Raw genomic sequence first — 14630 nt, 5'->3', positions numbered from 1 at the left:
AATTCTCTGTGAAGATATCAGCAAATTGAGTCACATTTTGGCCCAACCTCCTTCTGTCCCAGAGGACCAGTCTGTGGACCAGCTGCCTTGAATAGCACTGCAAGTAATTTCTAAGTCATTTACCAACCTTTCAAAAAAAGATGGACAAATGGATTATCATAGTCTATTTTTTGAATCCTATCCCAAAGGCAAATTGAAATGGAATCTATAAAATATAGATCGCTCCTTGATTTACACGAAGTTTTCAGAAACATTTTACCTGTAAACATTTTCAACAACTAAATGGTTAATTTAAATAGTTCCTGACAGCAGGTAAATGACCCAATTTTGTATATGAGGAAAAGCAACTACACTTTTTCAAATCAGTATTAAAAATCTATCCTATACAGAATTAGAAACTCATTGTAATGGTCTTAGAAGTTATTCACTTTAAGTAATTTTGGGAAATGACTTTAAATAATAATAGAAATTCGACATAGTTTCAACGTGATGCTTCCTTCCTCTAAGAAAATTAATGAATTCAGACATTCACTGGCTTTTTAGGGCCCTATTTCTCAGTAAAATTTAGTTTCATATTAAATTAACAGAAATCATAGAGGAATTTTCTTTCATTTCAAGTAAAAATTACTTCTCTACTTTAGATCATGGAGAAAATTGTGGCTAAAGGCTTTCAATAAATTATCACAAAATAAATAGCTGTCATAGGATGATAAGGTAGGAATTGCACTAGGAATAAATTATAAATAAGTGTCAGTGTTCAACACATTAAAAATTAGATATGTCCGAACTCCCAGAGCTCCACCTCATCCGGCATTAGAAAGGAGGTTGCGCAATAAAGAATTAGGGAAGGATACATCAATATATTCCTGTTCACCAAAGCCAGAGTGGGTTACCAATACATTTTGCTTCCTCTTCCATCAAAGTACAAAGCTTTAAGAGAATTGCTTCAACAGTCATTCTTTTTGAAAAATACTGACTGGCCCCTTCCTTGTGTCCATGGCACAGTGGAATTTGTGAAGAGTAGTTTCGCTAACAAGGTGACAGCAAACTTGGACTTTGCATCAGCATAATATATATCCTGCTTTAAATTTATTTTTCTCTGAAATGTCATCTTGTACCTTTTGATATACTGTCATATTTTTACATTTAAATTATTCTTGCATGCCTAATGTCAATTTTAGTATAATGCTTAGTAGATGAATATTCAAGACAGTATTTCATATTTATTTGTTGTCTTGCACGCAGGTGAATCTGGTGTGGAAGAGTGGTCCCAGTGGAGCACATGCTCAGTTACTTGTGGTCAAGGGTCGCAGGTGCGAACCAGAACTTGTGTATCACCTTACGGGACACACTGCAGCGGCCCATTAAGAGAATCAAGGGTTTGCAATAACACTGCCCTCTGTCCAGGTAGTGTTAGCAGCAACTACAAATGTGGATGTTATTGAATTGTGTCATGCTACGCATTTGGAACGATTGATTTGTTATTTTCATATAAACTGGGTATAAGCATTTTAATTAGAGTGGATAAGTGTAATTCTTATTCAACTGTGAAATTTTATCATGTATGTGATTATTTCTGCTTTCAGAGCAGTCAAGAAATTACATGTGACTCCCCTACCCACTGCAACTATAAGCTTGAAATTTCTATTTCTGCTTCTAATAGTATTTAAGCTTCAATATCTTTTCTTATTTTAGATGGTGAAAATGTCCAATTGAATGTTTGAAGAATAATGTAATTTGCCAGCATGCTGGAAATATGATCTCTACCTGTTGTCTAAGGCAGTAGTTGATATAGTCATTAAGGCAGTCAGCTATTTTTCTACCATTTATTTACGACTATTAAGAAAAATAGTGCCCCTGACTCAAGGAGTTTTTGTTAGTTTATTTCATTCAACTGACTGTCCTCATCAGCACCATCCACTGTTTTGTAAACTTAAAGTCATTAATGAAAAATATATATATTGTGCTGTGTTCTATTTAACACAATATATATATATAACTTGCTCACTTAGGGTCAGATTTTCCATGTTACATCTAAGTTTTGTTCTTAGTTAATGCATACATAGATATTATAGGCATTTCTCCCTCTCAAACCACTGACTTTCACGTAACAATAAGTACTAAAAGGAATTTGGACTTTCTTTTAAGAAGTCCGAAGCACATGATATTGTGAATCTCCAGGTTTATATTTTTGTCAGCCATTTCGTGGATGGGTGATGCAAACTTTTTGACCACTGCATATGCATTTATAGCCCTTCCCGAGGCCTGCAAAAAGGGTTGGGCTTGCAGAAAAGCACTGGCACTGCAGCAGCCTTTCATCCGCAAAGTTGTGCTTAAAAGTTTCCTGCTGAGTTTCATTTTCAGAGATGGCTGATTCTGCAGTTGCTAAAAGTGAGAGTAGGGAGTGGGTGACATGGGGAAAACGCAGGGATAATCCCAATTTCCCAGAAGAATGGGCAAGGGCAACCCATTAAAAGGCAGTCTGGAGGAGTTGTTGTTTAATGGGTAGAGAGTTTCTGTTTTGTAAAATGAAAAAGTTCTGGAGATCTGTTTCACAACAGTGTGAATATAACACTACTAAATTATACACTTAAAAATAGTTTAAGCAGTAAATTTTACATTATGTATTTATTATCACAATAAAAGAAAAGATATCTGGAAAGAATAAATGTTAAAGGAAGTGATGGGCAGAACATGGAGGAAGAGTGATGCAATGTGGTGGGAGATCCCTTTATAACAGAAATGGGAGACACAAAACCGTAGATGAAGGTAGGATTAAAAGCTAAACAGTGCAGAAAGCTGTAAGGAAGGGAAGACAGAATAAATAATTCCCACCAAAAACAGGAAAAGTCAGCAAGAGTAGGGGAATTGGACTAGATGAGAAAAAACATCAACCGAAAAAAAGATTCAGAGGGAAAAATATGCTTAAGTTGGTCATGGAAAGGGAAAGACAATGAAAAGATGACAAAAACGGACCATAGAGCAAACAAATGCTAGGAACGTTTAGCAAGAGAAGGGAAACAAGAAGCAGAAGGAGCTTGGGATTTTAAGAATTATAAAATTTCTAAATTTAATAGGTAAAACGTCCTCATGGGTAAATACTAATGGACTTTCAGTTGGGTGTGAGTAGAGAACGTTGTCTAGACTAATACTTTAAACTGGCCCTATTTACAGTATTCATGTTAAGGGTTACAGGGTCAAGTTTCCTGCCCTTGGCAGTGAGAAAAATGTCAATACAGAATTAAGCTGTACTTGATATATAAATTTATCTTGTCAGCATCCTTTTGAATAATCAAGATCCTTTCAACATACAAGGAAGAGTCTAATGGCAAGTGGATCTCCAAATGGAAGTCAGAGTGGGTGCTAAAGTGTTCTCCACAATTCTCCATTTAGAGCTTACTTTCTAGCCACTAGTTATGCACATTCATATAGTTGACATGTGGAAATTTTTATCCATCTGCCAGACACTGCTGATTAATCCCTTCACTGGGCACAGAGAATGTCTGTAATGGGAACAGAGTGCTTTCCCTTTCACTCTGTGTCTGATGTCCAGAAAATAATAATATTCTATGATTATAAAGTTTTTCTTCAATTTTTTAAACCTCCTACCATTATATCTACTGAAGAAAGATATACTAATTCCTAGTTTCTCTTTACCATCATATAAACATAGGTTTATCTTTCTAAATTTGGTGAAATAGTTCCAATGATAAGAAATATGCATCTTTTAATCATTGTTATAGTTCAGATGTTGAATTAAAGAGAATGAAAAGAACTTGTGTAATTTCTTTTTTATTTTTCAACCATGAAGAATAATTTAACAACATTATTATTTTAAAAATGTAGAATAAATATTCCACTATAGGATGTTGGGTTAGCTTTCAAATGGTTATTGTATTTGTTATGAAATATTCTATTAAATGTTTTGTTCAGTTATTTCCCATACTAATAAATATGTATTTTTTGATATAATATTTGATGAAAATAGTGACAGAAAGTGAATTTAAAAACAAATAGCACTTTAAACAGTCTAAATATCTTTCTAAAATAAAACTTTAAATTACTAAAATTCCCAATAAGAAAATGAGCTCAGAAATCAGTAACCCACTTGTCACACTGTGGATACTCATGTGTATTTGGCATTTAATTAATGAAAATGACACAGGACAAACTGAATATTAAAGTCACTTTCCACAAAATATGTGGAATGATAGAATTAGAGCTTATATTTATTTGCATATTAAAGGCCAATCAGTCGTGCTATAAATTAGTCACCTTTTACCTATATTATTCAAATTTCAAAAACAAGGGTTTTCTTAGCTAAATTGCATAATAATGTCTTACTTCTAATATTTATCTTAAGATAACCAGCCTGTTGCAAAATTTTTTCTTTGACATTATAGTCTCTTCAGAAACTCTTCTTACTTGAAGCAGAAATTGATAGGGATTAGCTAAAGTAAACTGAGAAAACTAAGAAACTACATTAAATTGTGTATTTCCTGTCCTGATTTCTGACTATAGTTTTAAGATCCCTTCCAGGATTTCTCAACCTTGTCGTTATTGACATTTCGACATAGATAAACCTTTGTTGTGGGGGCTGGCATGAGCATTTTGGGATGTTTAGCAACATCCTTAATGTTTTAAGATGGCCCTATTTACAGTATTCATGTTATAGATAAAATAAGAGAAGAGGTTTTTAAATACAGAAATCTTGGTAATTAGATAAAAATGCAAAATTAAAGGTATACATATAACTTAATAAAATATATTCATATAAATTAAAATATCTTGCTATAATTGATTATATATACCTGTATATAAATATATGTATATGTGTATTTTTTTCTTAGATTAAATACAGACTTACTATTTCTTTTCAATCAGCAAATACAAATTGGCTTTGGTTTTCTCAAACATGAGAAAATGTAAACATCATAATTGTTTTTTTGCTATTTTTTTATATAGTATTTTTAAAATATGTTTTCCAGCAAGTTTCACAAAATCTTAAAGAATTTGTCTCTGAATATTACTTAAACTTGGCTAATTTTTCCATATTTGAAGTTATTTTCACAACTATTTGGAGCAACCCAGTAGCATAAATAGAAGAGAATGGGGTTAACTCATAATTCATACATGTGTCTTTACAGTAACAACTTGGTTAGAATGTACATGCAAAAGATTCTAGATATGCTATATATCCTCACATAACTCTTCTGACACTTTATGTGGACTTCTGCTTTCCCTTACCAATGTTGAGAAAAATATGAACATCTTTTTCATCTTCTATTATAAATTTCTACTCACCCTACTCCTTCCAGTGGGTATCATTTCAAACATCTGCTCATGAACTTCCACGATCATGATAAGACTAGAGGTAAGACAGGAGCTTTTGAACCAAGAGTGCATTTTGCCCAGCTTCTTTTTATTTGTATTATCCATGGAGTGCTATTATTTATGGTCTCAAGTATTAAGAATTGGGATGAGATTGGTGATTTCACAGTGCAAGGAAAGAATCTAACCTTTCAACCCAAATGCACTTTTTGCAAAAAATGTCACTATTTATTGACAATGATTATTATGAAGGAACACAAATTATGTTAGTATTTCTGATCAAGTTTGAACTTATTGCAGTGGGATACTTAGAGTATTCCTGTATCAATGAGTTATGTTAGGCATAATTTTAATTAGATCATGTTTTCTATAGAAATTTTTATTGGGAGGATTTCCAGTGCCATTAGGTTACTAGAAGACGAAAATCATCTTCTGGTGTCAGGGCTATTAGAAATAGATCTTCATATTTGCCACTCCTTTTTAAACAGGTTCAGGAAGAAGATGTTATGCAAGTAGATAAAGTTTTTGAAATTTCTCTCCTACTAGAAAGACAGTGATTTAAACACCTGTGTTTTTAACTGACAATAATACATTTATTTTTTTTTAATTTGAAGTTAAAAAGCTATTTAAAATATTACCATCAGTTTTTAGCTTTTCCCCCTGACACCATAAAAGTCATTAATCTTGAAACTTTGTTGAAAGATTTAAGTTGGTCCTTATCTATTTAAATGCAAATTTAACTCCAGAAGAGCATCTCTGTTATCAGATTTAGTTTTCTATACTACCTTAGTTGACATTACTTTTACTTAAAAGTAACTCATTACTATTTTGTCATGGAGGAGAGAGGTACATTTTCATTAAAAACATATATCCTTTCCATTAAGAAAAGGAAACATTTAAACTGTATGTCATGAATAACTGTTCTAATGCAGAAAAAGTACATGCAATTTTTCATTATTTTAATGAATTTTCTATTTATCTTTTATGTTTTGTGGAAAATAACAATGTTAACTGAATTTGTAAAATATCTTCATATTTATCTATTTGATGAGTTTTCTTTTCCTTAATTATGAGGGAAAAGATCTTTGACTTTACCTCTGCTTTTGTTGTTGAAGCTTCTTTGCTTTGTTACAGTACATGGAGTTTGGGAGGAGTGGTCACCATGGAGTTTATGTTCATTTACATGTGGTCGAGGCCAAAGAACAAGAACAAGGTCGTGCACACCTCCTCAGTATGGAGGAAGGCCATGTGAAGGACCTGAAACACATCATAAGCCTTGTAATATTGCTCTCTGCCCAGGTGAGCGTATTCAGCATTTGGTGATCTTTGCATTTGTATACTTTGTAAATGATCCATGATGTACATAGGAAATATTAAGAGCACAACCTTCATTTAGTCACATTACGAAATGTGACTTTTGGATATTGTTTCTTGCTTAAAACTTCATCGATACTATCATATGCAATGGTATATATTATTTCCTTGACCGAGTATATGCTTACCTTTATTGTATTTCCACAAATATATATATTAATGCTTTCCATTATGATTTTATCTATACTTGGTTTTTTATCCTGTAAAAAATATAAGAAGTCTCAAAGAGTTGAAATTGACTATTGCCTTCATATTATAACTAGAGAGATTGGTTTAGAGGAAGTCCTTTTGATGTTATTCTCTTACAGTCAGTTAAAGAGTGGAAATGTGCAAATGACCATACATGAAAATGATAAATATTTGCTAGGAAATCAAATCTAGTTTTGCTGCAAGGTGCATAAATGGTTAGATAATAAATGACATAATCTTTATGTGATTATGAAGACTATGTAGTCTGTTTTTAGGATATATTTATATTATCTTAAGTTTTTCTTTCTTTTAAAATGTTTAAATTCTATTTTACCTATCCTTGACATAAAACAACATCTACAAAATGAGAAAGACTGATCTCTATTTTTCAGAAAGCCTGCAATTTATGAGAGAAAACACACACACATACCAACACGCAAATGACAGAACCTCCCAGGACTAGCATAGGCACATTTTAAAGGAAGAGACAGACTTAAGTGACAAATGACAAAGGCTAACAAGAATGGCAAAGACCAAAATAAATAATCATTCATCTACTCCTTGGGCGATTTTTCTTAGAGGCCCATTCAGGCACATATTCTGCATGTAAGCAACATAGCTGAGATATAAGTAATGTGCTTCTAACACATCGTCCAACTCACATTCAGTCCTATTTGTACTTTAAGTTCCCCAAGTTAATATCCTATGCTATGAGACAGTGATTCAAAGTTCTTCTGGAAATTTTAAGTATCTAAAACATCTTAAGACAATGAAAAACCATCCAAAATATAGACATTCAACAGTCATCTAACAAGTTTACTTGTTCCCTTTTACTTCAGAGAAAGACTAGTAGGTTCCTATACATAGAAATATACATTTAAATATGTAATGGTTATATTGAGTAACATCATTACTCTAGAGTTTTATTAATTCTATGAGTATAACTCATACATTTTAATGTCCATGTAATTATGAATATTGAGGAGCCAGAAGCCATGGTTACTTATTTGCAAATTACTCCCAGAAAACTTATTTCTGAAATCAGTTACATTCTGTCTTATTTCTGTCTTTCTATAAACATGCAGATAGGCAAGCACACAGACACATACATATATATTTATGCCCTGCCTTTTTTCCAAAGATTTGGACAAGCTTACACAAATTTTAGAATCTTTTATTTTTAAGTGCTGAGCTGTGACATTTACAGTAAATCAAATATAGTTCACTCTTATTTTTTCATGGAATGTAAAAAAGTAGATAACATGGTAAAATAAAAAATAATAGCTAAGTATAGAATCTTTTTTAATAGATTAGTTTTTATTACTTCTTTTATGTCAGTTGATCCCCAGTACAAAGATAAAATGGTACTGATCTGTTAAAATATTATCAACCAAGTTTCTTACAGTCTACTTTCCATGAACTTTTCTAGGAATAAAATGCTCGAATATCAGTAGATAGGGATACTAAGTTGTTAGAATTCAGATAAGAAAACTAATTTTCCTAAGTTGATATAGTTGTTGCTTTATCATTCAAGTAAGAACATCATCTGTTTTCAAGGTAGTTGTGTTTAACGGTATTACACTATCTTTGGAGTTACTCTAAGACCATAAAAATTGAATGTCTTTCTTTTGTATAGTTCTTCAATTTTTGGATTTTTGTTTATATTATTATTAAATTTGGCTTAACTCATATTCTCATAAATGAGCATTATGAGTCCATCTTGAATACTTAATGAATTTATCTTGTACCATCTCTGGCTCCCATTATTTTCATTCTTGAATTTAGCTGCATCATAAAAGACGTAAAACTCTAACCATGTTGTTACTCAGTTTCCCTACAATCTGAAAGGGAATTCTAATAGCTATGATTTTAAAAAAAGTTTTTATACTCCGCCAAAAGTTTTGGAATTGTGCTTTTAAAATATGCAAGATTTATTTGGTGTAAACATTTGGAATTCCCCTTAGAACTAATTGTCTTATAGCCAGACTCAGGCATCTTCACTAAATATAAAAGTATTGTCAAGTATCAACAAGATATAAGACATTACCAAGAAGAAGATATAGTTCCTGATCTCAAATTTGTAATTTCTTCAGAAGATTCAGACATAAGCATGTGAAAATTTGAATGTAGTTCTGAAAAACACATAAAAATACTCTACCTCAATGAAAGGTGGTGATTTGAGAACTCAGTGGTTCCAACCTACATTTCTCAGCAGGTTCATCTTACCTGAGATTCCTAAGACATCATCTTAAGGGGTAAAACAGTGATAGGGAGTGCATCAATAACGAAGACAGTCAGCCAAGACCTACACTCGGTTCTCCATGGTTAGGCCAATTATGTAGTGAAGACCAGAAGAGGACAGAAGAAACATTTGAAACAACGAATTGGGTCTCTTCTCACCACCTTTGCTAGATTTGACCTTGACAAATCTAGCCAGTGATGTTTTCGTGTGAGATCATGTCAAAACAACATTCTAGAATCCTGCCTTAACAAACACACATAACCACAATAATGAAGTGGATGCTATGTAGGGTTGGTGTGTATTGTTCACATCAAATAATGAAATATGTTTTGTTCACAAAAATTTTGATATCAACTTATAAGTAAATGACATCTCATTTTTAGCAGGTATTTTCCTTAGTCAATGTTCAATTTTATGCCACTTCTTTGGAGGTGACGGTAAACCATTTGCCTGGGATTTATATATGGAGAAAAGATAGAAAAGGAAAAGGTAGCTATAGTATTAACCAAGTTTAAGTCATTAATTACTAATTTGTCTACCATATCTGAGAACAGAGACAGGTGTTGGTTTAGGGAAGGTGGACCAGAAATATGGAGCAACAAAAGGAATTCACTAGGATTCATTCACTGACTCAAACATTATGTGACCCCATTTTCCTCCTTTTCTCATGTGTACTAGTAATTAATGTAATATGGAAGGATGCGTATGAATACGTGTATGTTCAATGGTCTTTGTGATCTGTTTCTCTTATCTCACCAAACTAAGAAATTCTGACATTCCAAGCTATGTTTTCTATTTTCTCTGAATTTCCATTGCTGTCACTAATTGAGCATCAAGTTCATAGTAGTATTAACTGATGTATTCGAGGTCAAGGAAATTCTCTTCCATTTCTTGTTTATCTTTCCATACATCTTTGTACCTGGTAGTATCCAATAAATTACTATTGAATGGATTTTCTTGACATGCACATATCGAAATTTCTAGTACTCATCCCGAAAACTTATAGGACATTTTCTGGGTCTATTTAATAATGCATTGCTATGATGTAGTGGAAAGATCTTGGATTTTTGCAAGAGAATACATATATTTAAATTTAGATTTCACCTTTTAATATCTGTGTTGCTTCTCTGATCCTTAGTTTCTTCATCTGTAAAATGGGGACAATTGTAATACTACTTCATGGGATTGTGAGAAGACTATGTGAGATGCTGTGTGAGAGAGAGAACTTGGTAAATAGCAAACAATGCATAAGTATTAATATCATTATTATGGCAATGCCCTCCAGTCAAGTCCATCAGGATGACACTTGTAGTTGAACAAATTGGACTTATTACTCTTGGCAGTGAGGGAAAATCAACATAGATAACTGTGGGGCACCTCAGTAAAAGGGTGTTAGAAAAGACTTATTAAGAGTTTAAGGGTTTATATTTGTGTTTGGTGATTTTAGGGAGGTTTTAAGGAAGTGAAACTTTGCTCTGGATTTGATAATGTCAGGAAGGGGCGGGAGGAATTCCATGATTGGGTATCTTAAATTCTGCAGGAGGATGGAAGACTAGCCATCATTGGTAAAGAAGCAGGCGGGACTCACTCATGTTAGCTGAGAGAAGAAAATATTTGGAACTTTGTCAGTTTCACTGTGACCTTGTTTTTGTCTATGAAGTGTCCTTGCTTTATCTCACTTTATCACAGTCTGAGAGTGACTTTGTCTGATATTAATGTTCTCTGTGATGGTTTCAGTTCCAACGAGAGAGAACACAGCCTAGCCACGAGCACCAAGCAAACTGCTAAGAGCACTGAGGTCTAGCTGTAAGTGTCAGACCAGTACCTGGAAGTCGCCTTGATGTGACTCCTCCTTTAGGGTGCTTTGATCACTTTAGATGCTTCTGTTTTTAATAGTTTTTATTTTTATTAATATTTAAATGGAGAAAAGTATCAGACACAATAAAATGTTTACATTTTCTATGTAAGCCCTCCATTAAAATTGTACAAGTGTATATCCACAAAATGAAATTGATACAGCCTTTTCCAAAATTAAATTATTTAGAGAAAGTAAAAACTTAAGTTCTTAGTTCAAAGCCTCAGGCTTTATGTAATTTTATTTATAGTATATTATTTTATAGTAATATTTTTTTCCCTTTGACAGTAATTAAAGATTGGAGGGACTGATGATCTAAGTTTGGTCCTCTTTGTTTTAGAGTTGATAATTCTTATTCTGATATATATTTATGTAGTTGAGTACAAATAATATAGAAGATAGGGATAATAGTAATTGAGTGATAGATTGAAGACTAAAACAAATGAAAAAGGATTGACAAGTTTTTATTTATGTCATGAAATATGTGTAATGAATTTAATTATGATTCTGTGGGAAACACAGTGGTCTGGAATTTACAAGACATGGATTAAGGTTCATTCTCAATCCTTAATTATAAATATTAATTTAGGCAAGTTATTTATTTTCTCATTTATAAAATGGGGCCAGGATTTATTAACCTTCTATATCATAGGATTGTTATATGATTAAAATTAGGTGGAAAGATCTTTAAAAAGTATAAAACAATATAAAATGGAAGAGATTTATCATGATTTATATGAGATTATTACTTTAAAAGAGGTTTGGGAAGAAATAAGTGAAATAAATTCAGGACATTATGATAGTTTTTGAGTTCTGTTTTTTATGGACAGACTTAATCACAGATTCAAAAGGATTCTTTGGCCGGGTTTGTACAAAGAGAAGTATATACTTAGGGCTTCTGTCAATCTATGAGATTGAGTAGTGTCAACACTTGTCAGTCCTGCCTTTGAGAAATGCATGTCTGCGAATTCAGAGCCTCCCTAGAGGTCCTGTCAAGTTGTAGTTTCCAGGTATATTTTCAGACTCTTACAAACCCTGTAAAGAAGGAAAGGATTACCCAAGGGTTGGTCCTCAGGAACACAGCCTTACCCAGGTATCTCTGCTATCTAGAGCAACAGGCTCCAGTCTCCTATGACCCTAAAATTTTTATTCCTCAGCATCTATGAGTGGGTGACCTGCCCTGGTCCCTCTGCAGGGAGTCCTTCTGGTGAGGGCATTGAGTAGGAAGATGCGAAACATTTGCCTGATCTTGGTTTAAAGGTCCCTAGTTCTCTCTGCATGAGGATGTTACAATTTGAAACTCAAATGCTGCCTCATTAACCTGTTTTTTAATTGATTTGCATTTTATCTTCTTAAACTTCCAGTCTATTGTACTGCAATTGTATTCACTTCTTGTCATTTCAGATTTTTAGCATTATTCCAGTGATATCTTTCCCTGTTTAATTTAAGAGATTTTAAAAGCGTGTGTGTTTATGAGTCCTGGCTTGCTTTCTTTTACTATTTCATTTCTTTTCTCATTTAAACTTTGTCTTAACGTACCAAGATTTTTTTTTTCTGAGCCTTTTCACGATAACTTGCTTCTATTTTTAATTTTAATTTTTAAAACGATATTTCATTTTGATTTTTTTTATCTTTGGTAGTTTAATTTAAAATGGCAAGTGGGAAAAATAGGTTTATGTTCCTCAACATGTACCCAAAGCAAGATGATGGCAATTTTTATATTTCAGTCTTGTATCCCCAAAAGGGCTTTCTAGTTCCCTGGGTAACTTCCAACTGCATAAAAATCTGTACTCTCCAAGTTTGCCATCACTAAATCGGACAGCCTCAAAGACAGGGCTAGACTTCTTCTCCACCCAATTCCTTCCTACAAATAGCTTTATCAATCGGTGACAATCAACCCAGAACAGTCCCTGAAATGATAGTTTTCTTATCCAAAATGTTTGCGACATTGTGAATGAGTACATAATCCAATCTGTGTTCATTGCTTTTCAACCTATCCTATATTGTGACCATTATTGGTCAAGATGTGAAAATAGACTGAAGCAACATTTTCATTAAAATGTATCATAGAATTTAATTTGGCCCCATACACGGGAGACAGGTTTTTCTTCCAGGTGAACCAATTGCAACTCTATGATAGGAGGAAGTTCACATAAAAAAGTAAACCCCAAAGTAAAGGCTAGCAATTTAGCCTTTGCAATTTTAATTCTTCAGGATCCAGAAAATCTGGTAATGTGTCACATTGCTGAAGAGAAACTTTAACTGTCCCCAGTGCACATCATTGTATAAGGAAGCACATTACGTGATGGTAAGACAGGCCAATCTCTCGGCACTCTCTCGGCTTCAGTACACAGCTTACAGTGCTCTTTTCTTAGTCACCTTTGTAAGATGGTTAATAAAGTAATGAGCACTAGGAGGTTTTAAATTGAAAAATAAGACTAAAAAATTCCAACTACAAAAGCTTATGATGGAAATGAGAAATTGAAAAAGCCTAAGAAAGTGTTGATTCTTAAACTGGCTGCATATTATAGAAGAAATTATATACTTGATGCTTACCAAATAGTGTACCATGAAAGGATAAAAAGAAAGAGAGGAAGGATGATTAAATTTCCAAATAAATTTGGGAGACACATTTTTTAAAGTTTATGTAGTTCAAGACTCCCTTTATTATGTCTATAATGGCATTACAAGTTCAACATGTTCGAAATAGACATTTCAGTGTCAGGGCTATATATATACCCCTGACCTGTTTGAATGCTAGTCTAACCCAGTACAATAAAAAGATTCCACCATTTACCTAACCAGTACATTAAAAAGGTTCCACCGTTTATCTGTTTTGGTAAGCCAAAATCCTAAAAGTCAACCTTGAGTCTCTATTTTTCCAGACTCCGCCACTAACCTATCAGCTCCACATCCAGAAAATATCACAAACTTGTTCACTTTTTTCTGTCTCCACTGATGCTACCATGAACCAAGCCTCTATCACTTTTGTCTGAGTTACAATATAGTCCCCTAACATCTCCCAATACCCATTCTTGCCTTTGTGCAATCCACAACTGCAAAAGTAAGTGTTAAAATGTAAATCATATCGCATCACTCCCCTACTTTAAAATCCTCCCATAACTCCCCATCTTACTTAATCACATGGCCTATGTAGTCCTACAACATCTGGCTTCTGCACACCATCTGACCCATCTCCTGCCACTTCCCCCTTTTCATGATCCCCACAAGCTTTTCTCTGTCTTTGAATGTGCATATCTTTCTTGACCTCAAGACGTTGCACTTTCAGAGAGCTTTCCACAGATCTTCCTATTTCTAGCTCCTTCTAAAGATAGGACTCATGTTTGGTCTCTCCTAAGAGGTATGGCTGAGCGTTCAATATCACATTGCTTTTTTTATCGTGTTCTCTTCATAACATTTCTAGCTGAAACTTGCTTGTTTATTCATTTGTTTACTTGCTTATCATCTGTCTCCACCACAGCTCCTCAGGCTGCATGTTCCATGAGAGCAGAACTTGGACGATCTTTGCCACCCAAATTTTCCCAGAGTGCAGTAGAACAATGCCAGTCACAGTGTAGATTCTCTGTAAATCCTTACTTGAGAGTGCATTGTGAAACTCCTAGAGGAGTTTTAGAGTGC

The 14630-nt window shown here is 33.5% G+C and overlaps 1 protein-coding gene across 7 annotated transcripts in view; it reads left to right on the top strand.

The window, feature by feature from the left end:
- Positions 1 to 14630, top strand: part of ADGRB3 (adhesion G protein-coupled receptor B3) — a 654835-nt gene that overhangs the window by 262547 nt on the left and 377658 nt on the right. For 6 of the 7 annotated variants that reach the window (XM_039852889.1, XM_039852886.1, XM_039852892.1 and 3 more), the window contains 2 exons: positions 1246 to 1407; positions 6466 to 6630. In XM_039852889.1, coding sequence (XP_039708823.1) covers positions 1246 to 1407; positions 6466 to 6630 — 327 coding nt within the window. The remainder of the gene's footprint in view (positions 1 to 1245; positions 1408 to 6465; positions 6631 to 14630) is intronic. The other variant, XM_039852893.1, reaches the window with a different exon arrangement.

This window comes from Pteropus medius, unplaced genomic scaffold, assembly GCF_902729225.1.
Source record: "Pteropus medius unplaced genomic scaffold, Ma_sr-lr_union100, whole genome shotgun sequence".
NCBI lineage: Eukaryota > Metazoa > Chordata > Mammalia > Chiroptera > Pteropodidae > Pteropus > Pteropus medius.
Note: the sequence above shows the minus strand (reverse complement) of the source record. Positions and strands in the feature narration are given on the sequence as shown.